The sequence below is a fragment of the Fusarium mangiferae genome, assembly GCF_900044065.1.
Source record: "Fusarium mangiferae strain MRC7560 genome assembly, contig: FMAN_scaffold003, whole genome shotgun sequence".
Taxonomy (NCBI): domain Eukaryota; kingdom Fungi; phylum Ascomycota; class Sordariomycetes; order Hypocreales; family Nectriaceae; genus Fusarium; species Fusarium mangiferae.
Genome location: NW_024573923.1, coordinates 638,883 through 665,722, shown reverse-complemented (window position 1 = coordinate 665,722; position 26,840 = coordinate 638,883). Strand labels below are relative to the sequence as shown.

The 26,840-nt window shown below is 49.4% G+C and overlaps 7 protein-coding genes across 7 annotated transcripts; 3 read left to right on the top strand and 4 right to left on the bottom strand.

Annotated features, from left to right (window-relative positions):
* Window positions 1-4,532: 4,532 nt before the first annotated feature.
* FMAN_04877 (uncharacterized protein) lies at window positions 4,533-6,051 on the top strand (the record flags this gene model as incomplete). The annotated part of the gene is made up of 3 exons (XM_041828363.1): window positions 4,533-4,730; window positions 4,977-5,682; window positions 5,735-6,051. The coding sequence occupies 3 exons, from the start codon at window positions 4,533-4,535 to the stop codon at window positions 6,049-6,051; spliced, it is 1,221 nt and encodes a 406-aa protein (XP_041679234.1).
* Window positions 6,052-7,554: 1,503 nt separating this feature from the next.
* FMAN_04878 (uncharacterized protein) lies at window positions 7,555-8,709 on the bottom strand (the record flags this gene model as incomplete). The annotated part of the gene is made up of 1 exon (XM_041828362.1): window positions 7,555-8,709. One exon carries the CDS (start codon window positions 8,707-8,709, stop codon window positions 7,555-7,557), a length of 1,155 nt encoding a protein of 384 aa, XP_041679233.1.
* Window positions 8,710-9,444: 735 nt separating this feature from the next.
* On the top strand, window positions 9,445-10,284 carry FMAN_04879 (uncharacterized protein; the record flags this gene model as incomplete). The annotated part of the gene is made up of 1 exon (XM_041828361.1): window positions 9,445-10,284. One exon carries the CDS (start codon window positions 9,445-9,447, stop codon window positions 10,282-10,284), a length of 840 nt encoding a protein of 279 aa, XP_041679232.1.
* A 245-nt stretch (window positions 10,285-10,529) lies between these two features.
* On the bottom strand, window positions 10,530-12,863 carry FMAN_04880 (uncharacterized protein; the record flags this gene model as incomplete). The annotated part of the gene is made up of 2 exons (XM_041828360.1): window positions 10,530-12,473; window positions 12,522-12,863. 2 exons carry the CDS (start codon window positions 12,861-12,863, stop codon window positions 10,530-10,532), a joined length of 2,286 nt encoding a protein of 761 aa, XP_041679231.1.
* A 698-nt stretch (window positions 12,864-13,561) lies between these two features.
* FMAN_04881 (uncharacterized protein) lies at window positions 13,562-17,323 on the top strand (the record flags this gene model as incomplete). Its single annotated transcript, XM_041828359.1, has 4 exons — window positions 13,562-13,567; window positions 13,635-13,746; window positions 13,804-16,679; window positions 16,742-17,323. The coding sequence occupies 4 exons, from the start codon at window positions 13,562-13,564 to the stop codon at window positions 17,321-17,323; spliced, it is 3,576 nt and encodes a 1,191-aa protein (XP_041679230.1).
* A 650-nt stretch (window positions 17,324-17,973) lies between these two features.
* FMAN_04882 (uncharacterized protein) lies at window positions 17,974-18,681 on the bottom strand (the record flags this gene model as incomplete). Its single annotated transcript, XM_041828358.1, has 1 exon — window positions 17,974-18,681. One exon carries the CDS (start codon window positions 18,679-18,681, stop codon window positions 17,974-17,976), a length of 708 nt encoding a protein of 235 aa, XP_041679229.1.
* An 879-nt stretch (window positions 18,682-19,560) lies between these two features.
* Window positions 19,561-22,905, bottom strand: FMAN_04883 (uncharacterized protein; the record flags this gene model as incomplete). The annotated part of the gene is made up of 3 exons (XM_041828357.1): window positions 19,561-21,080; window positions 21,131-22,670; window positions 22,894-22,905. The coding sequence occupies 3 exons, from the start codon at window positions 22,903-22,905 to the stop codon at window positions 19,561-19,563; spliced, it is 3,072 nt and encodes a 1,023-aa protein (XP_041679228.1).
* Between the last annotated feature and the right edge of the window lie 3,935 nt (window positions 22,906-26,840).

Below are 26,840 nucleotides of genomic sequence, written 5' to 3'. Positions count from 1 at the left end.
ATGCCACCGAGATCTGGTGCCTGTCACGAGAGCTTCCCAACAGTCTCATGTTGAGTCTTCCGCTTATGAAATATCATACTTTGTCACGAGATTTTGCCAGCGTCGACGAGGGAGATGCCGAAAGAAGGCGTGGAGAAGCGTAAGATGATAGTCGAAAGGTCTCGCTCAACAAAAGTCCATCCCCGAATACGTCCTGGATCTCGTGCCCGTAAACTTCCCGAACAGGACTTATCCATACTCCCCTTCCTGGAGATTCTACCACCTGCTCCGCCCTGTCTCAACTGATCACACATGTGTGATCGACGTGAAATTGAGACCAAGTCGACTCACATCGCTTTCACGGTTCATCGGGTGATGTTCCTGTTCGGATCTCACAGTGGCTGTAACCCGAGCCGCGCTAGAAAATTTCCAGAAGCAACACCCCATGTCTCGAAGAGAACAGCCCGCCTGGGCACCATGGCGCGACCCGACAATCCCGGCGAAGCCTAGTCAACGCAGTGAGAGTCAGCTGAGGCGAAAGCGTTTTTCTCGCTCGGTGAGGAAGGTGAAGGAGAGTTTCGGCAAATTCAACCGACGTTGCGTGGCTTTGGCTAGGGATTGTCAAGGGCCGTGGAGATCATGTTAATGCGAAGCATGTCTGAGGACATAACCTGAGAACTCTCTCTTACACAGCCCGACCGATTTGTCACCAAGGACAATCCTGAAACATATTTACCTTCTTGATCAAGTAGCATTATGATATTCTCTGACAAAATGCCGATCTTGAAGCTCATCAACATGAGAACAACGTCACCGAGAAGACCCTCAAGTTGTTGCCCAAGGGCGGAAGCTAAGGCTCAACTAAGTTACGACAGGAGACCGGCGCAGTTCGGGGGACGCAGGTCAAGCGGGTTTGCTAGGTCAAGCGAGACGAACCGTCATCTTCGACCTTACTTGGCAGAGCCTCTCTGACTTTCATTGATTAGGACAGGCAGACAGGGTTGCATCGTGTGTGCCTGGCCTCAGCCCTTGAAACCGGTTAACCCATCAGAATCGATAGGGCGTGCTTGACAACCATTTAAGTGATTGTATGTATGGTACGTGCTCTCAACCTTGAGAGCCTTTATTCACAATCATCGGTTGATATTGCGTTCACTGATGCCATCCACATCAGGGCATCAACACTGTGAGGACTATAGAGTCAAGTCGACAGCTTTGAGCTTCAACTTACCCCAAAGTTGAGATTGGATGAGCTCTCTCACCGTCAAAAGACAAGATGAAGATGGCATGACATTGTCACTCCTCATGAATTCCACAAAAGGTGGATGGATGATCCGGGGTAGCAGGAATCGTAATTTTGACTTGTGAATCCACCGTCAGAACTAGCAATTATCGCCTACCAAAAAGGGACTTAAGATCTGTGGCTCCGATCAAAGGCGAACAAGCCGCAAGCCACGGACCAACAGGAAATGAACAATCGACTGAGCAGAGTTTTCACCAGACATGGACTCGCTTCTGGAAAAAGACATGGAACCCAAAGGTTTCTTCCATCATGTGAGGCTCCACCACTAAACCACCTCATACAACATGGCCTGGGGCCTACGTATGCACGTCCGTTCCTAAAAGACAACGGACTGGGATAGTTATCCATGGTTGCGACTCATGGCACATGTGTAAACGCCGATGGGATGCATCGTAGCAAGCCTTTGAGCATGAACTATTGCCTAGGATTGTTGGTCGCCGATGGCCGGGGATACATGGTCAGATCTCTGCTCATGATATGCCCTCAGTTTCTCAATGTTTGGGGACAGGCCAGAACCTTCGACACAAGGTTCCATCGAGGCGTTGGCTTTTGGGGTTTGGGTTTGATGAAACAGTATTTCTGAAAAGTCTGTTTTAACGCAATGGCATATGTACATACTGCCATACAGCAAGAAAACTCATCAGTTCTGAAGAAGCGTTTCCGTTCCTAGCTGGCAAACTTTGTGCTAAGGTTTTGTGCCAGGATGTTGAGATATGCCGTCATACCATGCGCTAACGTGGCTTGCCTTTTGTCTTTGGAAATGATGAGCAACCGTATATCAGATTGATATGCAACAGGCAGCTTGTTTCGCTTATCTCTCGAGGTTTGAAGGACTTTATTGCATGCTGTAAGAATCTCCCCGTGCCAGTACACAGCATTAGGCGTGGAGACAACTTGGACATAGGGTGTTATGCCCTTTTTTACCGTTGCTCAAGCGAAAAGAGACCAAAAAGTTGTGCCCTGAGCTGACTTCATCGTCTCTAGAATTTGTCTCTCAGAATGGAGTGCTACGTCAATCACTTGTTACACTGCTCTTCAAACAGTACAACAACCAGATGCGCAAATCATTTTGGGAGCTTCGTGTAGTTGGAACACATGATGCAGCAGGGATAGGCTGTGGATAATTTACTCGGTTCGGAGGATTCGGACTCAAGAAACCAGGATCAAGATGTCTCGATGAAAGGCGCTAAGCAAAATACGTTGACTATTGGACATTCATGCCGCTGACAGCTCCACCTGGTGCTTTACCAGTCTGAGAGTGACCTGGCAGCGTAAGCCAGATGTGGTTGTGTAGAGGCCGGTTATCGGTCATGACGGGGGCCGAATTCACATACTATGTATATGAAGCCAGCGGCGCCGCAACTGTTCAATAGAGCCAGATGACCACAAGAGCTGAAGGCTTCGATGCAGCCTCCATCAATCAGATATGAATGATAGCCAGAAAGGTTGGGGCGCACAGCGGGGGTTGAAGATAAACAGATCCCTGTTCAGAGATAGCGCCAGAATGATGGGTCATAAGTCGTTCCCTGAGTTTTCTAGAACTGCCAGGGTCACAGCCAAAACAAACGGTGTAATTAAGCATGACAGGATGATCGACCACACAGAGCGAAATGACGGACTAGATGCTGGCACGACGGGATCTCACTGTGAGCTCTAACTCAGGTTCTTCAAATTCCATCGACACGGGCATCTGTAAGAGATTGCGACAAGTGCTGAAAATTTCAACAACCATCACGGGATAACAGTTCAATGATTGGGTCAATGGAATGGGTGCCAGGTTTGGGGCTGTCTGTCATAAAAGACAAGAAACGCATTCTGGCACATGCCCTCCGCCACCAAGGCGCACCGCGTACCGTCGAACACCACTAGGAAAACCGAAAGTCGCCCTTGCTACTCTCTTGAGAGCCGCCCAGTGACTGAAGCGTTTCCGGTGAGAGAGGGCTGGAGCGAAAGCGGGGGCTCCGATGTTACAGCTGCCGATCAGTACAGTTCAGCCAACAGAGAGAGTGGCCCGGCGGCCGAGCAAACATTCAGCCGGCGGCCACACGACGCATGAGCGGAAAACGAACAAAGCTTTGTTGAATGATGATGGTCGAGGGGCTGATGGTTTTGTATATCTGCAAATCTCGAGCATCGAAAAGACCATTTGTATGCTTATCAGGGAGTGTATCTCTGGCATCCCACTGTCTCACACCAGGCCCAGGTTGGTCTTTTCCTTCCTTGGGTTCAGCTCGACCGTAAAGAGGATGGGCGAGAAGAGTTAGTTCCAAGGTTGAGTGGGATGTGAGAGTGCCAGGGCATGCATGGCTGCAGCGTCTTGTGGGAGTGCGAGTGGGCTGGCATGGTCTGGTCTGCTACGGTAGACTCGATTCTCACTCGCCCCTTGCGAGTGACGCTGCGTGTGCGTGCTGTTTGTTGGCGATTGATTGAACGCTTCACGGTTTTATGCCTCATGTGAAAGGTTTAAAAAAGAGATCACGATGGGACCGTGCACTCCCCATGGTTTGACGAGGATGGATTGAAGGGGCCATGCTGAAGAATTTAAGGTGAAGATTGAGATGGACTGGTTTTTTTAGTGGATGTCTCCTTGCTCCACTTATGGGCCTTGGAAGCCCACTCTCATCCCTCGAATACGAGTCCTTGATTGGCTCAAGGGCTAAGGCCCTCGAGTCGACAGAGAAAAGAAGGAGTTTCCTAGGCTGCCCCCTCCTCTTAATTTACATTACATAAAACCGTATTCCCTTGCGGCCTGAGTGATCCCCTTCTCTGTTATCGCAACTGTCCCCCCCAAGAACTCGACGCGAATTACAGCCCGTCTTTTATCTCTTGGTAGAATTTCTTACGTTTCCCAAAGACCCTTTACCTGCGACCTACAACTGATAGGCGCTTGTTAGACGCAGCGCGTATCATTGTCGCTCAGCCAGTACCATCTCTGATAGCCAAGCGTTTTTGGTTTTGTCTGCGTTTCTGTGTCTGATAAGGGCCCTTTTCACACTCCAGTACGCTGTTGACCCCCGTACGACCCCCAATCCGGGCTGCATTTCCTATCTCTTGCGCCCGCTCTCCCTACGCCCGCAACCGCAAAGCAAAAACCCAACGGGCGCACACTTGCCTGTCTCGATTCTTTGCGCCCGTCGTCGTCTTGACGTTCCACCTCGTCACGTAACAGAATTCCCGTTTTGCGTCTCTGGGGCGTTTGCCGCTGCGCGGCAAATCGTCTAGTAGCCCGGTCTGGGTAATGGCAGACAAGATGTCAATCGATAAGGCGGATCCTGCGCAACACCAAAACAACAACAATCATCTCAACGGCCTAAACGGTCATTCTCGGGAAGAGACCGACTCTCTCGTTGGCTCCAGCCCTGAGGGCGATCATCACCCTGCGATAACCTCTGCTGCCAATGCCACCCAAGAGCCACAGCAGCCCAAGAGGAAGGGCGGCCGCAAACCTGTAAGTATTGTCTTGTTTTCCTCCCACTTACGTTATATGCACACTACACTACGCATTGCTTTCCGTCTATCTATGAGGATAGCTTGTTGTAAAACAACACGATGGGACTTGGGGTAGATCAAGGCATGACCTTGACAACTCAGCTTCCCCGCTCTCTCCTCGGGTCTTACCCATGTGTCTCTCTCCAAGACAACATGACGCACATACGCACCCGCCCTCAAACAGCGACTAACAGAACATGAAAAGATCTATGCGACTTCCGAAGAGCGAAAGCAGAGGAACCGACAAGCTCAAGCTGCTTTTCGCGAACGCCGAACTGAATACATAAAGCAACTTGAAGAGACCATCCGCGTCCATGAGTCCAACCTCCACAACCTCCAGGCGGCTCACCGCACTGCTGCCGATGAGTGTCTGATGCTTCGATACAAGAACTCGCTTCTCGAGCGTATTCTCCTCGAAAAGGGAATCGATGTCCAGGCTGAACTTCGCGCCAAGACGGGTAGTCCTAACTTGGGACCAACCCATATGCCTCAGAACCTCGTTCAGCCTCCTCCTATCCAGCGTGCGATTATGAACCGACACCACCAGTCTCGACGATCAAACTCGAACATCGCCCCCAAAGCTGAGCCTGTGCCAGTACTGCCACCTCCGTTGCAACCTCATTCGAATGCTACTTCACCCAAGAATCGACCTACACCATCGTCTCATTCCAACTCGCCGAGTAATACCGGCTCCGCCTTTTCTCCTGCAGCCTCGGATAACATGTCAATGAGAGGTTCGATGACTAGCATGTCGCGCCAGCAGATGCCCCAGCAGCAACAGCAACAGATGCCTCAGAACACACAGGTCCCTAGATCATCGATGATGCAGAACGGTGGACGTGGAGGTCAAACAGGATCTGGAGCTTCTTACTACCCTACTCCTGCCTTCCAAAACCATATTGAACAACTGGGTAAGTTTTCTCGTTTCAAGTCATCAATAACATATCCTAATCAACCATGTAGAGCAAGAATATGAACAAGATGGCATGATTGACGAGCCTGAAATCGAAACACCAGCCGGTCATGGAGGATACGCCTCAGGATACAATGGAGAAAACCAGCAGCCTATGATGATGTCGCCTGCCTCTAGCGGACCTGGACACCAGATGACACCATCTCATGAACCCGTCCAACAGCCACAAACCACTCACTCGCAATATCCATCAATGACCCAGCTTTTAGACCAGAATGGTTTGGATTGGGACCCTTTTGGATTGAGTGCTAGCATGGCATTTCCCAACGGACAACAGTTTCAGTTCGAACAAGCCAACATGAGGTGAACTTGGAACTCGAACAAACCTCTGGAATTGGTCATCTAGAGGGTCCATTCATCGACAGACGCCTGAAGAGCTGCTATCACGGGAGACTCTACACTCCCGTCAGCTCCTGCTCAAGTCTTGAAATCCATGGTCGAGAGTTTGGGGGGTTGAGAAACCAACCACTCCTGACAAAAAACCTCGCGCACCATTGGCATGCTTCATGAAGATCAGAACATTTAACGGTCGCACTTGATTGAAAGGCAATTTCGACGCGACTGACTTGTTGATTCTTCTGCGGGATGTGCGATAGATATATCCCACCGCAACAGACTTAAGTAACAGGCTCACCACAGCGAGGCCTCTATAGTCATACCCACTCCCCAGTCAATATCGCGCTGGGGATGAGTAGGGCCATGGTATCATCCTGATAACAAGGCATGTCGAAGGACTTGACGACTACAAGCAAAGACAGAACACTTCAGCACGGAGATTATATCGTGTTGAACAGCTCTAGCAGAACTATATACAAAAGCACCTAATTATCGCTTCTCACAACTTTTAACGACAAATCATTTCAAGAGCGAGATTTACCTGTTGGCTTAAAACAATTGATGAGACAGTGGCGCAGAAAGGACACTGGAAAACAGAAAACAAGCATTATATTACGATGTCGGGGTTTGGTTTGACTGAAGACGCAATGTTTGAGGTTTTCTAAAAGTTATATATGATCAGACAAAGGATCTGTTGAAGCGGTGTTTATTTTTAAGATATCAAATCATACAATAGTTGGTTATAACGGGACATTGGATTTGCACATAGCAATTGCGTAATGAAGCACGCATTAAATACCATCTTGTGCAACATATTATGCTCTCCATTAACTCTTGATCATCGCCTCCCATCGATCCCACCGAGTGGGACAGCGCCTGAAGCTCTAGTCAAGAACATTACCCCAGAAATGCACGATCATGGACAAAGCGGATTGGAGCCAACAAGGAACCAAGCAAGATTTGGACTGGGGAAGATACCACACGATGTGGGACATGGTCAAGCAAGTCAACGTGCATCTTGGCGTAGTGCCGAATATCCACGAGGCTTGTTATGCGTTATGTAAGTGTTATTAATGGCTTCATTGCTTGTGTCCCCAGTTGGTAGTTGACACTGGGGTGAGGACTCTGATCTGAAGTCGGAGGCGGGTCGGAACGGATGCGGGATAATCAGTGGGACTTGTAACTTTAGATGATCGACGATAGTGTGAGTTTGTTCTATGAGAGTGTGAGAACAGGGGAAAGACTAGGGAATTGCGGGAGAAGATGGTGATGTTCAGGAGCCCCTATTGTTAGTGTTGGAGCTATTGTGTTTAAGTAAGGCAAGGTCAGACATGATGAAATAGGTAGGGAACATTACACGGGGATATTCTACTTTGAATGCTAAATACCTGGACGTTATGTCCTTCAGCCTCAACCATGTAAAACGATTCGACATGGATTAAAACTTAGAAATCGACTCCAATGCTTTAACACTTTATATATACACCCAAAGCATGATTCCAAACACAACCATCTTCCTTGTCCAGTATCGCATATCCAGCATGTGAGACGCCGTACTCTTCGAAACAATCTTTGTCTCTCCAGCCTCATCGGCCTCATCGATGCTGCAGACGACCTTGCATGCACCTTTACTATCGTCTCGTCGTACCAACCCACCGTATTGTTCAGCATCGCTCTCCAACCTACGGCCATCGAAACTTCTCTTTTCCTCGTTGTCTTTTGTAACATTATACACCATATCGATCCACTGGATCTGCATATATGCAGCACCATTGAGGCTCATATTCCCGCTCCACGAACCACCGTCGCTCCAAGCGTTGAGAATGATTTGTGCCGGGTCTTTGGGTGTTTGGTATTCTATGCTGGCAACTTCTTGACCATTAGCATACCAGGTAGAGCGTTTTGGCGTCCAGTCCAATCGGTGCACAACCCAATCATCCCACTCAACACCCTTGGGCAGGGTACCGTTACGGGTAGCCTTGGGGATATCATCGCCATCCTCTGTGAAAGAAGGCTGATTTGTGTACTGGACCCTGTTCTTGGGATCGTGCGTCATGATCTCGATATCAGCTTCTTGTACATCGGCCAGCTCTTCACCCCCAAGGTACGTGAAGATAGCCATGCATGCACCCGCGCTGCCGGTGACACGGGCGAGCATCCGTACTGAGACGTAGTGATATGTCGACACAGAGTCGAACTCTGCAGCGCTCTGGAAACCGGGCAGCCGCATGGTTCGCATGGTGAGGAACGTATCCGAGGCTGCATCTTTATCGTCATTCTTTTCAATGTAGATGTTGTTGGGTGAATTGATCATTAGAACAGTTGCATCTCCTGAGAGACTGACACCTTTCCCGCGATTGCTCCAGTCTTGAATGCTCCAGCTGTTGTCCCAAGTGTCGCTGTTGAAATAGTCGCTTGTTACACCTGCTTTTCTGGAAGCATTTTGGACAGGACTGGGAACTCCCGCATAGTCCCCGAGGTTTCGGTAGTCATAGAAACTGTGCCGTGAGTAATATGCAGAGTTGGTGCCATTAGTGAGATAGCATTCACACTCATCGTTTGATGATCCATGAACTGTGGCTACTAACACATGGAGACATATGTGAAAGAAGCGACTTGGCCAAAACATTGTTGTAAACTAATCAACCACAAAACAATAGAAGCAGAGGCAAAATATCAACGAAAGCATTGCCATTAATAAATGCTAGGAGCTGAAAGCTATTGAATTTTGGCCTATGGGCCTCCTTGAGGTCTTTGCCCATTCAGAACGGTCGAGGCTTTGCTTAGCCTCATTCCCTCGCGGGAGGCCTTGGACAAGTAATCAAGACACCATTCTGCGATAATGACAGTTAATAACGCATTGTCCAAATATGATGGACCTGACAGATTAGACGCATTGGGGTCTGATGCTGTATGGTTGCTGCATAGCACTGAGAATACCCTCTGTAAGGTTAAGTTGACTTTCCAGGACATTCCAGACTGACAAGCTTCGAGGTTGGACCAGTCACGTGATTAGCACCATTCGCTCTACCGGGAGGCCCCGCCTACCTAGGTAATTTATGCAGCATTATCACAGGCGCCGCTGATTCATTCTTCATTATTATTCGCATCTGCATTTACCATCTCTTTATATCCTGCGTCGTCACCAACAGCGATTCGTTTTTCGACGACGTGCATAAAGCACTCTTGCTATGTGAAGCGTAGCCTGCGACTCCATTTACTGGATGACAAAAACCACACTCGCTCATCTTTGCTAAGACAAACTCCAGGTGCATAAGTATCATGATGACACTGTCGATTTTCGTAAACTCATTTTTGGGATGATAGACGCTTCAACATCACAACAAAAACCGCAATAATCGCCATGTCGTCGCCTAAGCCATCCGCAGGCGTAGAGGAGCCCGCAGCCCAGTCGCCAAAGCGCGAGTCGCCAAAGCGCGACGGCGCAATCGAACCAGTGGATGAGAGTTCTGATCGCGAAGACGGAGAGGCTTCTGAGTCCCCTAAGGACCCAAATAGCGCCCCCAATGATGATGATGCGCCTCCTCTACCGAACGAACCAACACCAGATGGACCACCTTTGCCAAGCGAACCTGTACCTGGTGGCCCTCCGTTGCCCAATGAGCCTGCACCGCAACAAGAGGATGATGGCTGGGACTGTCAGTGGGACCCAAACACGCAGGCTTGGTTCTTCGTGAATCGTTTCACCGGGAAGTCTCAGTGGGATAACCCTCGTGTTGCCACGAGCGCTCCTATACCCGCTGTCCCAGGCACAGCCCCAGGTGTTCCTCAACCTCCAGCTTCAGAGAAACCTGTCGCTGGAGGTTACAACCCGGCAATCCATGGCGATTACGATCCTAACGCTTGGTATGCAAAAGGCACACAGGAAGAAGACCAATTTGCGACCACAAGCACTGGGATCGCCGACCCTTTAGAGATATACACCGCAACAGCAACGTTCAACCGCTTCACAGGCCAGTTCCAAGCAGCTGGCCAAGGGCCCGAGCGCCATAGTGATGAAGCCAAATCAAAGCGCCAGATGAACGCCTTTTTTGACGTTGAGGCCGCAGCTAATGCCCATGACGGCCGAAGCTTGAAGGCAGAGCGTTCAGGGAAGAAGCCTTCCAAGGCTGAACTGAAGCAGTTCAAAGAGAAGCGAAGGGCTCGTAAGGAGGAAAAGCGTCGCGCTTGGCTCAGGGACTGAGACTAGCAGAACTTTTCGTATTTTCGTATACTAGGTGGCACCATTGCTCGAAGGCGTTCTTATGGTAGGGGGAGTTGGCAGGCCGTTTCTGGATTTAATTGAGACGACGGCCACTTTGGATGCAGACGTGCTATCGTGCATTAAGAAGAGGGTCGGTGAAGGCTAGAAGGCTAGGGATCGGTTCATATATATTTATACCCCAATAACTTTCTTGAAATTACTTTTCTATGTCTGGTGTGAAATGGCTAGTCCTCATCTTCATCTTCATCATCGTCTAATTCCATATTGAGATGAACGCTCTCATCATCGTCGTCGTCATCCTCTTCCTCTTCAGGTTCCTTGGCCACAACTGGGGCCTTTGGTATGGGCGCAGGGAGAACACGGTCAGGAGAAGACGACTTTTCCAGGACCTGGCGCTTCGGAGGTGCAAAATCTGAACCTTCGTGCTTTCGCTTTGGCGGTGAGGATGCCCGTGCGAAGGCATTCTCAGAGAGAGCAGCCTTCTCGATAGGGGCAAATGGATTGCTCTGAATGGGGAGATTCTTCTCGGCATGTGGAGTTGTGGGCAGTGTTCCTGGCTTGAACAGATCACCCTTCTTTTCAGACATTGCTTCTTGCTCCTCGACATCGCCATCCTTCATCTCCTCATCTTGCTCCCCTTCCTCCTCCTCCTCTTCCTCGATAGGGAGAGCCTCTAATGACTCTTCACCCTCAGCGAGACTCTGAGCGCCTGCACGAGTGTTCGTGCGCAGAATCTCAAGACCTTTGTCATCGGGGAATTGCTGAGTAAGATGGGGAAGAATGCTAGGATACACTCGGCCACGTTGGTCCTTGTATGGGTTGAGAACACTTGTCAGCATAGCGTCACGGCTGTTTGTCAAAATAGCTGTCTGGTCAACGAGACCACGCAAAGAAGCCTTGAGATGTCGCTGCGGTACTTTTGACAGAATAACGGGCAAGAGGTTGGCAGCAGCGGCTTTGTGCTTGGGCTCTAGGGAAGGGGTTGAGACAACGGCGGCAGCTTGAGGCTGGAGAAAAAGATCAGCGTTAGCGGCAATGCTGCTCTTCTTACTATCTGTGCCAGTTGCCGCTGGCTTCTCCGCCTCTTTAAGGTGACCTGCATCTTGTTGCAAGTCACGACAGCAAGCGCCAAATACAGGGTCCAAGCTACCAACGGAAGGCTTGGATAGTGTTGGGCCAGAAATAAGCAATATCTCTTTGAGGACGGTGTATCCGGTCGTTCGGACCGTGGGAAGGTTGATTCCTGACTTGAATACTCGGACAAGGTGGTCAAGAATCTCTGGGGCAATAGACACAGCGTTCTGACCCAGACGCTGGAACAAGGCTTCAATGAGGCGCAGAGCAGCGATGTGAATATCTGGTAGCGCAGCCCAGAGCTCATCCTTCTCTTCTCTGGCGATCGCAGCGTTGGTCTGAAGCGCCTGATCCCATGTTTGGGACTTGGGCGAGAGTCTGGCTATGAGAAGTAACCGAGATGCAGCATCAACAAGTGCGCTTGTGGGTATCGTGACGGGCGCCTTGGTAGGATATCGAAGACAATCGGACAGATACTGGAAGAGGCCAATCAAACGACCAGCCCCAGCGTTGATTCCTGACCATGCTGGGAGCTCATCCGCAGATGAACCACCACCGTTTGGCTCATTATCGAGTTCAACTTGCGCTCGAGTGAAGCCGCCTGTTCCCTCCCATGATTCTTCAACGGCTCGCAGGACCTGGTCAGCTGTAGAGTGCAGCTCCTTCAGGAGAGTGTCGATCAGCTTGGCCCACTCATCACTACCTCCTGACTTGGCCGCGACGTGGTGAAGCGAGATAACAAGTTTTCGCGAAGCTCTCTGAAGGCTTTGTGGAACGACAGTCTCATCTGATTGTGTAGGAACAAGATAAGGCTTGACTGCTGTTCTGAGCTTGGAGTTTGAAGGCCGGATGGTTGTTGGGTAAAGAGGAATCAAGGCTGATAAGGCGTCGCAAATAGTCTCAATGGCAGACAGGGGCGTTTGGAGCTTCTCGCCGTTCTTGGGCAAGCTGATGAGCTTTATGCAAGCTGTAACAAATGTTGGGATTGTTGGTGTGGCAATCTCTCGGACAAGGGTCTGATATGGCTGGACTGAGATGTAGATGCGTGTAAGAGTCACAATGGCCAACTCCTTTGAAGCAATGGGATCGCTTTTCTGTGGATCGTTAATAGTGAGCTTACAGAAATGAGTGCATTGACTTACCTCAACTACAGACAGGAGTCCAGTGACCCATGGTTGACAGCCTCGTAGGATCTCCCATCCACCAACGTCAACGACAGTCTTGATTAGAGCCACCGCAGCGAACCTAGCCTCACGGCTCCGACCATTAAGATGAGTAGTGATGCTAGCCTTGAGCTTATGGACAAGCTGAGCGGCTTCCGGGGCGCTATCCTTGACCTTGCGGTCCGATGGCGCTGATAATGGCTCCTTGCAGTGTAGGATGTGGTTGATGAGAGATGGCAGCGCATGAGGGAGCTGAGTTGGGGGAATTGAGGTGAGTTTGCGGCATAGAACCCGCAAATCGGGTGGCAGCGAGGCAGCCATGACTAATGGATCCTCTATGAGGGTTTCTGGGATAGTTTGTGAGGTCTCAGATGCTTTGCGACAAGTTGAAGCTTCAAGATAATGGCCAAGACCAAAGTAGATCAACTTGAAGTTGATACCTCGCCGTCACGTGTAAAAGACGAATACAGCAGTCGCAGAAGAGGTTCAGGTATGATTGAACAAGGATTCCGTATCCAATTCTGTTGCTCAACTGGGAACCACGGCTTATAACCTCGAATTATGATGAAGCTGTAGATTCATCAAGGAAGACTCCATTGAAACTTTTTTTCTGCTCTCAGTCCAGTAGGTCCCTAGCAACAAACATGCCAAAGGTGGGTTAGCTTGACTGGCGGGAAGACCCCTGACAGTGGATCCAACCGTGCTGTATTAAATGGCACTGATTGGCTTATGGGCTGAGTTACGTCGTCCCAGCAGCTCTCATCTCCAGCAAATACGACCTTAACCACGTTGAAAGTCCAGAGACCGCAATTATACCCTTCACCTCAGGCGGCCTCTGAAACATCACGATTGATTTTTGTGACAATTATATTCGATATTGTAACTCTTTTAAGCCTCGCATCAGAGGATTCACATCCATTTAGCAATCCAATCTTCCTCGCCATGCGCTTGGCGCCATCTACTTGCTAGTCCAAGTCCGATACCGATCTCCTGAAACCCTGAAATAGGTCCAACGAACCATGGGTGTAAGACGAAACAAAACGCCCTCGCCGATTATAACGAAGCTGACTCTGTATCGCTACTGCTCTATAGCCCAAGGCCGTGCAATACATTAATCAGCTGGACCATGCCCGCTGCGACGGCAACTGGGACCTGGTCCCGGAGCTTGTTCGCAAAGTCCGCAAGCATGCTCCCGACAGAGCTTGTACGTCATTCTCTGAATAGCTTCATGACAGCCGCAAAGCTAATACTTCTCAATCAGGTCTCGCATTGACGGCCGAAACCGAATGCGCCATTGCCAAAACGACAGGAGTTGCAGCTCACACTAACACCGAAGGCCGGCCAGCAACTGCTATAAACACAGGCGATGTCAATGTTACGGATCAACTACCGAAGCTCGAAGCGGCAATTGACGAGGAAGCTGCCCACGAGAACGACAAATTCCAGGCTGAGGTATGCGCGGGTTGGTTGCACTGGACATTAGGAGACTATAATCTCTGTGTCAGTCGACTACCCGAGAACAACTTGGAGGAAGGCGAGATCAACCCAGCCGACAGAAGTGCCGAATGGACGAGTGTTTGCTCACTCAAAGCTGCGTATCTCAAAGCTAACTGCCTTGCGCGCAGCGGCGAGTTGAAGCAGGCACTCTCTGCCTACCGAGCTGGTCTCCCATCGCTTGGACGAGTTTGGGCAGAACAAGGCATGGGAAGACAGCTCCGTTACTGGTCAGAGCTGTTCCTCACGGAATATTGCATGCTCTCAGGCGAAGCATGCCGAAGCAACGAAATCACACAGGTCGACGCTGATTCTATGGCGGGTTATCGAGCGTGGGCAAGATTCTGGGATACTATGTCTACTCCTGTCACAGGAGGATACGGCTTCAAGGGCTCTGTACCTCGAAGAACGGTATGGAGGGAGTACTACTTTGCCCTATCATCAATTGTCGATACCGATCAACCTTTTCCTACCGGGTTTGTGAGCAACACAGCCGGGGACCTTTCACCTCGGAATCAGCTGCGCATTGAGCTCAAGCATGCCGAGGCTACGTACCAGACGCTTTTGCTAGGCGAGACATCATTTCCCAGAGCCGACGAGGAGCGTGAGGAAGTCGAAGCGTTTGTCAATCAGGTACTACGAAATTGGTCTATTCTCTGTGGACGAGGATGGAGTGAAAAGGACCTTGGTCAGGGTGGGCGAAGCAGCCTGAGCCGTGGAGTTCTTGATATTCTTTACAGTGCGGCTTTGAAGACCTATCATTCAACATCTATCCTGCGGTCTCTCTTCCTTGTTCATCTTTCGGTGGCCGAATTCGACCTCGCTTTCAAAGCCTTCGACTCTTACCTTGAGATTGTCAAAAAGGGCAAGGCTCGTGTTGACAAAACCGGGCTTGTTGAGCCTAGTCTGGACGACGATGCGACCGTTCTCGAAACAATCTCGCAATGTATATTGGCCCTCTGTCGATATGGCCAACGATCTGCAGCGGAAAAGGCGCACCAGCTTGGATCTAAGCTCGAAGACTGGTTGGCTAAGTTACCGCAGATCACCTCGCAAGATAACCCCACGCCTGTAATTTCGGAACACAATGAGCTTAGCGCTTCACATCCGCCTGTGGCACCGCATACCATTGCCCTTGCATGGCAAGCTATTGGCCTGTCCCAGGCTCATTGGTCAAGAATCACATATGAAGCCTCGGCTAGAACCGAAATTCAACAAAAAGCTATTCGCTGTCTAAGAAAGTCTCTTGCAGCTGAGCTTGGGCGCTCAAAGGATATTAGGAGCTTTTATGCTCTTGGCCTTCTATTGGCTGAGCGAAGAGAGTTGACTGCTGCAATTGAGACTGTCAGAACTGCCTTGACAGCAAGCAAGGATCAGGAAGAGAACTACGATCTGGTATATGGGCCATATTGGCAAGAGCGTTCTCTTATTCCTGTTTGGCATCTGCTCGCTCTCCTGCTCAGTGCTAGGCAAGATTATAGCATGGCCGCGAGGGCTTGCGAGGGTGCTTTAGAACAATTTAAAGATACTACAGTTCTGTTTGGTAAGGCCGACCAAGCCTATAGAAGCGAGCACCTCAACGAGGCGGAAAAAGATGCTTCAACAGAAGACAAACATGGCCTAGTCGACGATATGGATGATGGCGAAAAGGAGAGCATCCTGGAGGTGAAGATGACACAACTTGCATTGATCGAGTTACTTGAAGGCCCAGATGTGGCTGTAAATGCCAGCTTCGAATTGCTGACTCTCTTCTCGAGACTGTTTGGCAACGTTGCAGCCCAGCCCACTCTGAACCCTCCCAAGGCCGTGGAACCACCAAAAACCTCTGGCACGCTCAGGAGCATCAGGGGAACGATCTTTGGCGGCAATGATCGATCCAGGCCACCTACGAGGCAGGTCTACACTGCCGCGGGCGACAGGAACCCCAGACCTCAAACTGCAGCGACCATGCGCAGCAGTGCGCCGACGATTCAGGTTACGGGAGATAACGGATCCCTAGCAGAGTCGCGACCAAGGACATCAGCATCTTCAGTGCGCCGCAATAGAAGCGCTACGGGTAGAAGTAACAGTCTGAAGAAGCGCGATCGGAGCCACAGCCGACAGCGATCCTCTAGTATTGGGGCTATCTCTTCTGCCCATGGACCTACGGTTGTTGATGGAGACGTATTTTTCACACCAGCTGGTCCAAACGGCGAGGTAGAAGAAAACGAGCAGCAATCGGACTTCTTCACCTACTCCAGTAAACGAAACTCCGCAACGAGAGGCTCATCTTTCTCAAGGCGGCCTATAGGACACCTCAATTCGTATCTCTCTACGCAAACAAAGTCAACCGACTACTCTGAGCTATCGGTTGACAACGCTTACGCATCCACCTGCATCTTACCACTGGTCCATTTCCCCAAGGATAAGGAGAGGGCTCAACGCGTGGTCCTTCTGATAAAAGTCTGGCTCATGATTGCTGGTTTCTACCGTAGAGCAGGCATGAGGGAGGACGCCAAGGGAGCTATCACAGAAGCACAGCGACTTATTCAGAGCCTGGAGGCCGATTTGGCTAGGGATCCATCTGGTTCAGGTGCTCTCAAGCCTCCTAGCTGGGCCGAAAAGAAGACCGTAGAGGATCTATGGAGTGATCTGTATGCAGAGGTAAGATGAACCCCCCCCCCCCCCACTGCAGGATATATGATGTGTACTAATATTCCTCATAGCTGGGTCAACTATCTCTGTCGAAAGGAGCCCCCTATGCAGCTCGTAACGACTTTGAAACCGCCCTCACACATACGCCTAATCATCCCACTGCAATCATCGGCCTTTCTAACATCCTGCTCGATATTTACAGTGAAGATCTCCTCCCGCCACCTCCGATTCCGCCTCTGGAGGATACTTTGCTCAACCTCAACCTGGCAAATAGCTCAAAGCCAAATTCAAGCAGTCATGCAGTCTCTCCCCTACCTTCGACACCCCTCGGCCTGGGCCCTTCACCAGAAACCCAATTTACTCCCAAGGAACCCATGGACGATGACGAACTTCCTGCTGCGTATAAGGCTACCCGCCTACCACTTGTCGACCGTCTTGCGGCTCGTGATCGTGCGTATGCCCTCCTTTCGACACTCACTAAGCTCGGTTCCGGCTGGAACTCATCCGAGGCGTGGTTCACGCTGGGCCGCGCCTACGAAGAGAGTGGCCAGCCTGACAAATCAAAGGAGGTGCTTTGGTGGTGTGTGGAACTTGAAGAGGGAACTGGTGTTCGGGATTGGCGTTGCTTGACTGGGGGAGGTTACATCATTTGATGAGCCTTTTGGGGCTCAGACAATATTCATTAGGACCTTTGAACGGAGAAAACTACCAATGGTCTATGTTACTCATTTGTCAGCCGTTTATGTTGTGTTCCATGGAGTGGTACTAAGCTTTTAACTCTTCTCTTCTCTTTGATACAAACACTCTGAATAATTTACTTTGTGGACCTCATGCAGAGACTCATCAGACACTACCTGGTAGACTTTTAACAAGATCTTGTCAATTCTAGGAATCAGGGGGTTAATTTAAGCATAATCTAGTCACAAATTCGACCCGGTTGGTGAGAATCCTACTTTGTCTACTCGAGAATTCTGGATAATAGTGTTCAGGAGCTGGCTGTACTCTGAATATGCTCAGTCACCACTGCCAATTGTTTCAGTATACCGCTATGTAATATGTATCGCTTTTCGGACTAAAAAGTTTTTGCTGACGAAGAGATCAGACCAAGCCAAGTAGCATCCTTTTGCTTTTTTTGACGTTTGATATTTGTCTTCGCTTCCCTTCGATTCCTTCTGTGTGTCCTTCAAGTACCAAACCCGATGCATCTCATGAAAGCAAGGAGGATCAGAAGAAGCGGCGAGGGGTGCTCGTTGGTTGAGAGGTGGTACAAGAAGCATGATGGCTGCTGTACAACAGATCATGCTTAGGCAGAGGCAGAAGATGAAGAGGGCAAGAAAGAGGCGGAGGACGTTTGTGCGGAAGACGTTTGTGGGAGCCAAGCTAACGGGAGCTGTTGTTCATCGATGAGCATGGCCTTGATCAAGATGATAGTCCGGCTTCCAGTTGGCGCATTGACTTCGCTTTGTTCCGTTTGCTGATATGAGCCACTACTGACACCGTCGAATTGAAATGATTCGTTGGAGGTATACCCGCCGCTATCGCTTTCTTCCACGTTGTTATTCCTGTCAATTGCCCACATGATATTGTGTAAACAATCTGAAATGGCTGTCAAACTGTCACGCACTCTCAGTAGGTGGAAAGCCAGACAATCCATTTGTTTTGACCAGGCAGTTGTTGGTTGTGTCCCACTGAACAGCCCATCAACCTCCGTATTTTCAGCAGCGTGGATAGCAGGCGCATTTGGGACATTGATGACTTCCTCAACACTGATGGTTTGATTCGTGGCATTGTCTGAACGCCACTCACAGATGCTGTTGTCGATACGTTCAACGAGGGCCTGAATCTCATCTTCCAAAATTCTTTGGGAGTTTCCCTCATTGGGCGGTCCAGCCAAGGACGACATCTGCGGTAAGAGACTTGAACTTATGGACCATAGCGAGTTGGCGCACGTGGCTTGCTCAGCAAACGCTGGAAGACTTTCAGAGTAAATAGAAAGCGAATTCGACGCCATCGTAGAAGTGTCTCGTGTGAAGCAGTGAAAATTGAAGTACGTTACTCTAAACTTGCAATGATGAAGATGTTGTTAACGAAAGACAATAACGAGTGTGTAATATAGTGGGATCACAATCAAAGGGTGATGGTAGTATCTGTGAAGCTGATGATGCAAGAATAAGGCCAGGAATCAGTATGAGGCATGTCCCCCATACATATGCCTTAGATGACGCTCTGCTGTATGGACTTGCCCCTTTAATAGATTCAAGTTGCCATACAGAAAGTGCCACTCGCCTCGTTACCCTGTGAAGGAGTAACGACTAAGGAAAGCGGAAACACACCAAAGTTCATCAGATCCGAACATTGAATCAGGCCCTCGGGCATTATCGTAATACTTTCGTCGACTTTGGACGACTTTACCTCAAGTCAGGGGTTTCTTTATCAGATGAACACTTTTATGACTGTCAGTCAAAGGTCGTGGTATTCTGAGCAGAAATCAAACAATATCATCACAAGGAACTAATCAACCAGAAGAAACAAGTCATGTACTTATGTAGAAGTGTATTTATTTTCATCCTTGTCCAAGCCTCTCTACGCCCTCATCCCCCCCCCCCCCAACAGCTCTTCACATTCCACAAGACCCAGCCGCCCAAATGAAATAACTAAAAAAAAAGGGGGAATATTTGTTTTGACTGCGAATGACAAAGAAGACGATTCTTTTTAGCTCTAATATGTTTGTCCGCAAAACTCCCTTAACATGCGCCGTGAGGCTCCCATCCATTCATCCATCCATCCGCCCTCATCTCCAATCGTCATCATCATGAGTTCAACCTCACTATGCATACTTTCCAGACATGGTCCCCCCTTTAAATTGCAATCGTATGTTCTCCTTCAGTATCTACTGTCGGGACTTGAGCAGGTTGTGCAGGTATGAAGCAAACTGCCTCTTGTCCGTCGACGTCGTAAGAGATCGTAAAAAGTCGTCACCGTTGACCCCAAGGCTAGGGAAGATATTGTTTTGGAGTTCCTGGATAAAAGACTCGCCTGTCTTGGTGTAAATGGTCTGCTCTAGACCTGCAATCTCTGTAAGAACTTGCTTAGTCTGAGCGTCCTGGTAAGGCCGGAAGCTGGGGTTCTTCATAACCTCCCAGCAGGTCGAGTGGAACCTTTGGATCATAAAATGGTCAAAACCAGGGAATGCAGGGTTGGGGCTACCAGAAGGAGCCGTTGGGTTCTGCGAAATAGTGGCAACGTCAGGTCCTCCCCATATAGCTGCCATTCTTGTCATTAGAGTGAAAGCCAGACGGCTACCGCCGATGTTACCCTCAAGGGTCTTGGCGAGCTCAATGATGGAGGAAATCATAGGCTCAAAGAAGCCCTGATTAGACTCACTGACGAGAACACCGTCCAATCCATTGTTCAGAATAATCTGGAGGAAAGAGAGGTATTCCCTCCTCAGCTCAGCCAGCTGGATCTCGTCATCGGTACCAGCAATGGGCTCCGTAAGCCCACCGAAGATACGCTGAAGCAAAGGCGTCAGAAGCATGTTCAAGACCTCGTAAATTTCAGCCTTGAAGCCAAACACCACTTGATCCAGTAGACGAAGAAACATGGCCATCTCGTCCTTAGATGAGCTCTGGGACAGCAGTCCTTCAATCCACTGGGGCAACTGGGGCAGCACAGCTGCACCAAGGACCCCCAACAGCTTAGAAAAGGCTGATCGGCAAGCAGTTCGGATCTCAGAAGACGAGTTCAGCTGGTTGAGGGCAATGAGAATGGCTTCGGCAGCGCGAGAAAACTCATCCGAGACAGCCTTGTCGGGAGGTCCGTGTGCATTGGCGGAGGTGATGCCTGGAGTCCAGTCAGAGAACCCGTGGGCCAAGGTACCCAAGGCCATGACAATGTGGTGGACTTGAAGAGTGGCCTGCGCATCTCCAGACTTGGCTCGAGGGAGGTGCCCTTCCATGTCGGTAAACAGGGGGTCCATGACAGATCGGGCGTACAAGGCCTGCTTATCAGCAGGTGTACTTTGGGTTGAGGAAATACAGCCAATGGCTTCGAAAAGGTACAGTTGGCTCGTAAAGAGAGCATCCGCGGAGTGGTCAGATTCGTCTGATGACATATCATCGTCGGCATCATCCCCAGGGACCTCAGCCTTGATGGGCAAGAGATCTCCGATCGACTGGATGACTGTCTCCGCAACGTTGCCAACCTGAGCACGCAGCTGCTTGATGAAGCGGTGGAACAAGTACCACGATCGTGTTTTTATCCGAACGTGGTCATGGTGAACCAATCGCACAAAGTTCTCTAGAACTTGAGGGATGTACTGTGAGAGATGGTTCTCGAAAACCACGCAATATCTCACACAAATCTCCATGTACTGGAGAAGGATGGCGGGATGAGAGAAGTTGGCAATACCTACATTGATTAGCATCATCTCACTGTAGCCGATTTACTGAAGCACTCACCAGATTCAACCATCTTCTGCATCATAACCACCAACCTCTCCGAGGCCTCAGTAGAGGGCTGGTTTTTTGTGCCCAGTCCTTGGTTGGGAAGGGCAAGCTCGCCAAAGAGGTACATCTCATACAATGCAAGATCAAGATCTCGCCAGTCCATTTGCGAGCCCTGCTGGTCAAGAGTTTGGAAGGTAGTTGCAACCAAGTTGCTGAGCATATCCATGTACAAAGGCTGATCAATGGCCGCAATTGATTTTTGCAGATTCTGTAGCTTGCGACGTAGCTCTTGAAATTCAGCCTCATCTGTGAGCTCATCTTCATCACCCCAGTTGGTAGTCTCATCGTATCTCATCTTGTGGATGATGGCATCTAGGATTGGCGCAAGCATACCGCCGTAGTCTTGGTGAACAACAGTGAGTTTACGGAGGAATGTGAGCAGGTCTGTTAGGGCGGGAATGACAGACGAGCAGACCTCATCATATTCGTCAGAGAAGAAGCGCAGAAGGAAAGGGAGGAACCCTTGGAGGTGCTGATTAGCTCTAGCGCGAGTGTCATCACTGATCTGGCTGTCCTCGAGGGCCCGTACGATATCGGAGAGTACGGTGTTAACTAACTTGGCAACTGCTTCGGCCAGGTCCGTATCGTAACGAGAGGTTCCCTTGTACTCGCTCAAAGGGGGGCTAGCAACTAATTGTTCAACAATCTCCCTCAGGTTAATGAAGGAGATCATCTCCATCTTGTCTGCCGAACGCATCTTCTTGCCGCATATCTCATTCAAGGTATCAATGGCTGTGTCGCGGACCTTGTCTTGCACATCAGTGCTTGGTCGGCCGACTACCGGCAGCAGCAGCCCGAGCATGTCCTGGCTGATAACCAAGGAGATGTCCATCCAGCTAACCCACTTGCCCAGGACTTTGAGAACAAGTTCTACGACGGTATCGTTGTTCGAGTATCGTGTTAGGAGCTGCTTCCACGACTCAGACACCTTGTGCATATCCTGAGCTCGAAGCTGGTCCTTGAGCTCGGTATTTCGCTTTGTCTCGTTGCTCTGCCGTGACAGAAGCATATCGGCAATCTCGTCATGAATGGATCCCAGAGTTCGAAGATAAAAAACGACGCCCGGGACGTTGTCGGTATTTGTGGAGAGACCGGTCAACTCAAGCTGATCATCGAGGAAGCTCTGCCATCCGTCCTGGTAAAGGAAGACAAACAAGTACGTCAATGTTTGTGTGAGCTTGTTCTGAAGGTGATAAGGATCGGCTTCTTGTTGGGCGTTAGGACCGTATGTTTGGCGGCAGTATTGGAGAAGGGTGTCTTTGAGGAAAGCCAGGCTTGCCTGGTCGAGGCCTTGAGTGTGCACCGCATAGTTGACCACTTCGAGACAGACCATGCGCACGACTTCTGACGTTTGAGGGGTTCGAGCGAAGAGTGTGGTGCAAGCTTGCCATCCTGAGGGATCGTTCCTCAGTTGGTTTAGGTATTCGAAAGCTTGCTCCTTGAGTGATTGGTCGGAGGTAGGGTTCGAGAGAATCCCGACGGCATTCTCGACCTGAGCCATTGGGATCAGAGTTAGCAAAAAGACAATATCATGTATTCATAAGCTTCAGATAACAACCATTCCGTCGGGTCGGGCCTAGCAAGTGTGGACATTGGGCCGACGCGACTTGGCCATCCAAAAGTGACGGTTGAAATGGCGGGGCACGAGAGCACCCCAGCGAGCGTCATGGGACAAAGACGGAGGAAGATGATGGAAGAACAACGCATCAACTCACCTGAGCTTCCATGATCAAAGAATCAGGTTGTGAAAAACACTAGAGTGAGAGGTATTCCAAGTATGGGCGATGCTGCTATAACTCCGGCAGCCTCAGATACACAGCATCCAGCATAGTTATGATAGAAAATAAACGGACAAGGTGAACAAGGCTACCGAGGGGTCATGCCTAAACGTGGTTGGTATTGAAAGCTGGAGAAAGGAGCCTGTGCAACAGGCAGGGGTGCAGCTGATGGATCTGGAGCTATCCCAATGGCAGCAGCTTCAAAGAGAGCCGAAATGTGCACAAAGACAGGCGATTTGAGACGTTGATGCTGATTTTGGATTGGATAGCGTGTGAAGACTGCGTTTTTATCGAGACGTGCTATTTCTAAAAGTCGGTGCGCTGAACTTCTTGGGTCGATGTGGGGTAACTCTTTCGGCACATGTTCGGTAAAAGAGCCTCCCCCATCACCATCTCAGGAACCTCGATCACCAAGCTCATCAACTGCAAGGTACCAACCTACCTAAGCTCTCGTTAACATCTCATGTAACGAGATACTGCATTAGTTCTTGAGTGATGCAGCACTTAGCCTTGTTTGGAAACGCATACATATGCCGACAGTCTTGACGGCTTGAGCTACTTTCGAACCCAAACACACGCAGAAGATTTCAACGCTCTGATAACTCTAATGAGTTAAACCTATATCGAATAACGTCCTCTCGGCAGATGTGAGCCATGACGGAACCTTCCAAGACTCGACATATCAGGTCAAACAGGCTACGTGAGCCCTACTAGTGGGGTAGGGCAATCGAGTCAAGCTGTAACTCGATCTCCATCTTCTTCTGTACTTCGATTCTTGAGGCACCCAGATCATATAGAAGTGACTCTTCGAGATTTCCGTGAAGCACGAACTAAACCTTCGTACACCCAGCCATGTTTATTTGCATCGATCAAGGCGTTACCAAAATTATGCGTCAAACTTCTACTCACCAGCACCGACCCGTTGGATATCATATCCACCCGAGTTCTCAGCACACTCTAGACAGCGAGGTGATTTTTATACCAACAAGCCATATGTCGATGCCAATCCACTGTCTTGCGAGCGCGAGTGGCTGTGAGATAAACGCTTACATACCTCATGCTCCGGCCGTTTCAACTGTAACTCAATGGATGTAAAGTATATGAAACTGTTAGTCGCCAATATTAGGTATCGATAAGGTTGTCTCAACGTTATAACAGCGCGTGCGAGAGCTGTATCAAGCTCAAAATTATCAGGTAACAGATCCTGGAGGCCTGAAATGGATGTCAATGAAAATCTCCTCCAGGCCGATTAAACCCCGCGGAAAAAGTACGAGGTCAATAACTTGCATATTGCTGATCGCAAAAATAATGAGTCTCATCGCACATGAAGTTGAAATAATGGTTGGGCGAGAGGCCGGAATATTAGAGTCTCCAAACGCTTATTATCAGCGATATTGCCAACTCATGGTGGTAGGCGCTTCGCATGACAACACTCGGTTTGAACTTTGGCATAAAACTGATTCGGAGGGCCGATCAAATAACCGATGTTTCGTTCGGAGAATAAGTCGGTATGGCCGCCCTCTGAAACTTGGAACAAACGAATCTCTTGCTCAATGGCAAGCATCGCTGGTCCATTACTCGACCACATGACGTGAACTTGGGACCCAGCTTCTGTGGGCCGTGTGCTTTGTTTCTCGATAGTTCCTGGGAAAAAGTGACGATCGACAACTCAAGCGCTGAAACAACAGAGATCGACAGGCGCTCGGCGCTACATACGTGCAAAGCCTTCTTTGGTGGGCGTGAGGGCGATTATCAATGGATTAGGCTGCTCAAGACAGAGAAGAGTCGTCAGCTTCATTTCCCCATCTGTACTGTACCCTCCTTGCTGGTGCCAAGTTGGAGCTGTTCGGCTGTGTATGATTGAGATATCCACTCTTTCCTTATCTTGAATTATTTACAAGAGAAAATGTTTTGAGTCTCCTATAGCGGAGAGGTTTATTATACCTACTCTACTGTAGGTAAATAGGGGATTTTTGGCTTATGCTGTTTCTGAAATGCGGGTGTTTTTTGATACGTGGGCTCTCGCTGCAACTAACGATTCGTTGCCAAGCTTCCATTGACAGGCGGCATGATCGTCAGGAGGAGGCGGCAAGCCACTACCGGCTGGGGCATTGGCTCACAATCAGCCAACACCCACCCAAGGAGAAGCAGGGGTCCAGTAGGGGTGTTCAAGACAAGAATATTGACCCTGAGTGATGAAAAGACTTGGGTAAGTTTAATGTATTTTAGCAAGTCTTTGGACCGGTTAATTTTGGCACCCTGTTTCAATGACTCCCAGAGTGTGGATGTTGATGCTGGCTTTGTTGTTCCGCAAGTAGAGAGGGCTACCACAGCATATCGAACAAGAATAGAAGCATCTTCTAGCTGTGATTGTAATCGACGATCGAATAATATCGTCGACGGTGGACCTTCAGGAAAGCGAGCCGCGTAACATGTCAATATTGTGGTTCTTTGTTTCAAATCAAATCGACGTCATGAGCTTGAGATGTTGCTTTTTGATCAACACCAGCGAACTATCTAGCTGCTGATGGTGTGACAAGGGACGAGCATCGCGGGAATAAGCGTTCATCCAAGGCCCAAGATTGGACGAGATTGAATTTGCGCTTGTGAGTTAAATGACCATAGCGACATCATCCATGCCTCTCGAGCTTTGAGGCCTCTTTAGATACAGTTTGTGATGCAATGCAATGTTACAATATGAGATCACCGTCACCGCCTCGAAAGTACCGTCTTGAAAAGCTGAAATCAAAGGCCTTCACCGACACAGCTCCATAGTCTTCTCAATCTTCCTTTTGTCTCACATTTTCGTATTTGCAATTACTATGTAGCATTAATCTCTCCAAATCGATCCCAGGGAAGTAACCGAGATACGTCTTTTAAAGGCCTGCAATTCGGAGTCTCTCGCTGTCCAGCTCTTCCAGAATTAGAACTTTCGATCTCGGTTCTGGTTATATTGTGATGTTGCACTTTCGGCCCTCCTTCATATCCACAAAGATGATAAGCCTAACTAGCTCATGGATCTGGTGATGAACGTCAGCTGGTGTTTCTATCTTGGGGATTGCTTGTTCAACATAGCCTTCCGATAGCCTCAGCTCAATCTGAAGTACGCAATAGTTTAATCAATGCCAAGTTTCTACAAGAGATGAGATGCTCATGACCATTGATATCCATTTCTGGGGCGGAATTTGGAGGGTGGTTGCAGCACTCTGTGGGTTCCTGCATTAGAGGAGTGGCGCTAGGAACACTGTCTCACGGAGCGTTTAGTGTTGTATCAGATTTTGTGCAAGGAAGATGAAGCCAATCAAATGAATCATGCAAGCCCTGGATAAAGTCACAATGGCGCAGTGCTGATCCAAGATGAATTTCTGGAATTCATTGGTTATTACAACTTGGCCCTTGAGACAAATGTTCCGTCTTTTGATGTAGAGGCAACATGATTCAGACGCCTCAGAGAACGCTGTAGCTGTAGAATGCAAGAAATAAGCTTCAAGATACTGTATAGTAATATTGGGAAATATCTATATGTCGCATACCAGGTTACACATAAGGCGAAACAAGACATGTCTTGGCCTTCTATCAAGGGTCTGGAAGACAACCGACAATCCCTGGCTCAACCTACGTTTATGCAAACTTTTCCAGTGAGGTAAGGGCGGACAAAGGCTTCTGAGCCCCTGCATAAAAGGGTTGTAGGCTTGCACAAGTCCTTGTATCTTAGCCGTCGGCCTCCAAACAGTAGGCGGGCCAGGGAGACTAGAGGCTACCTACCGCATTAGGTAGTAACGCAGCACCAACTTCCGCCCGGGCCAGTTACCTTACCTCTAATCAAGGGCTTAGGATACACCCTGGCTTCGCCTCTCATCAACTATCCCTGATCAACATGCACC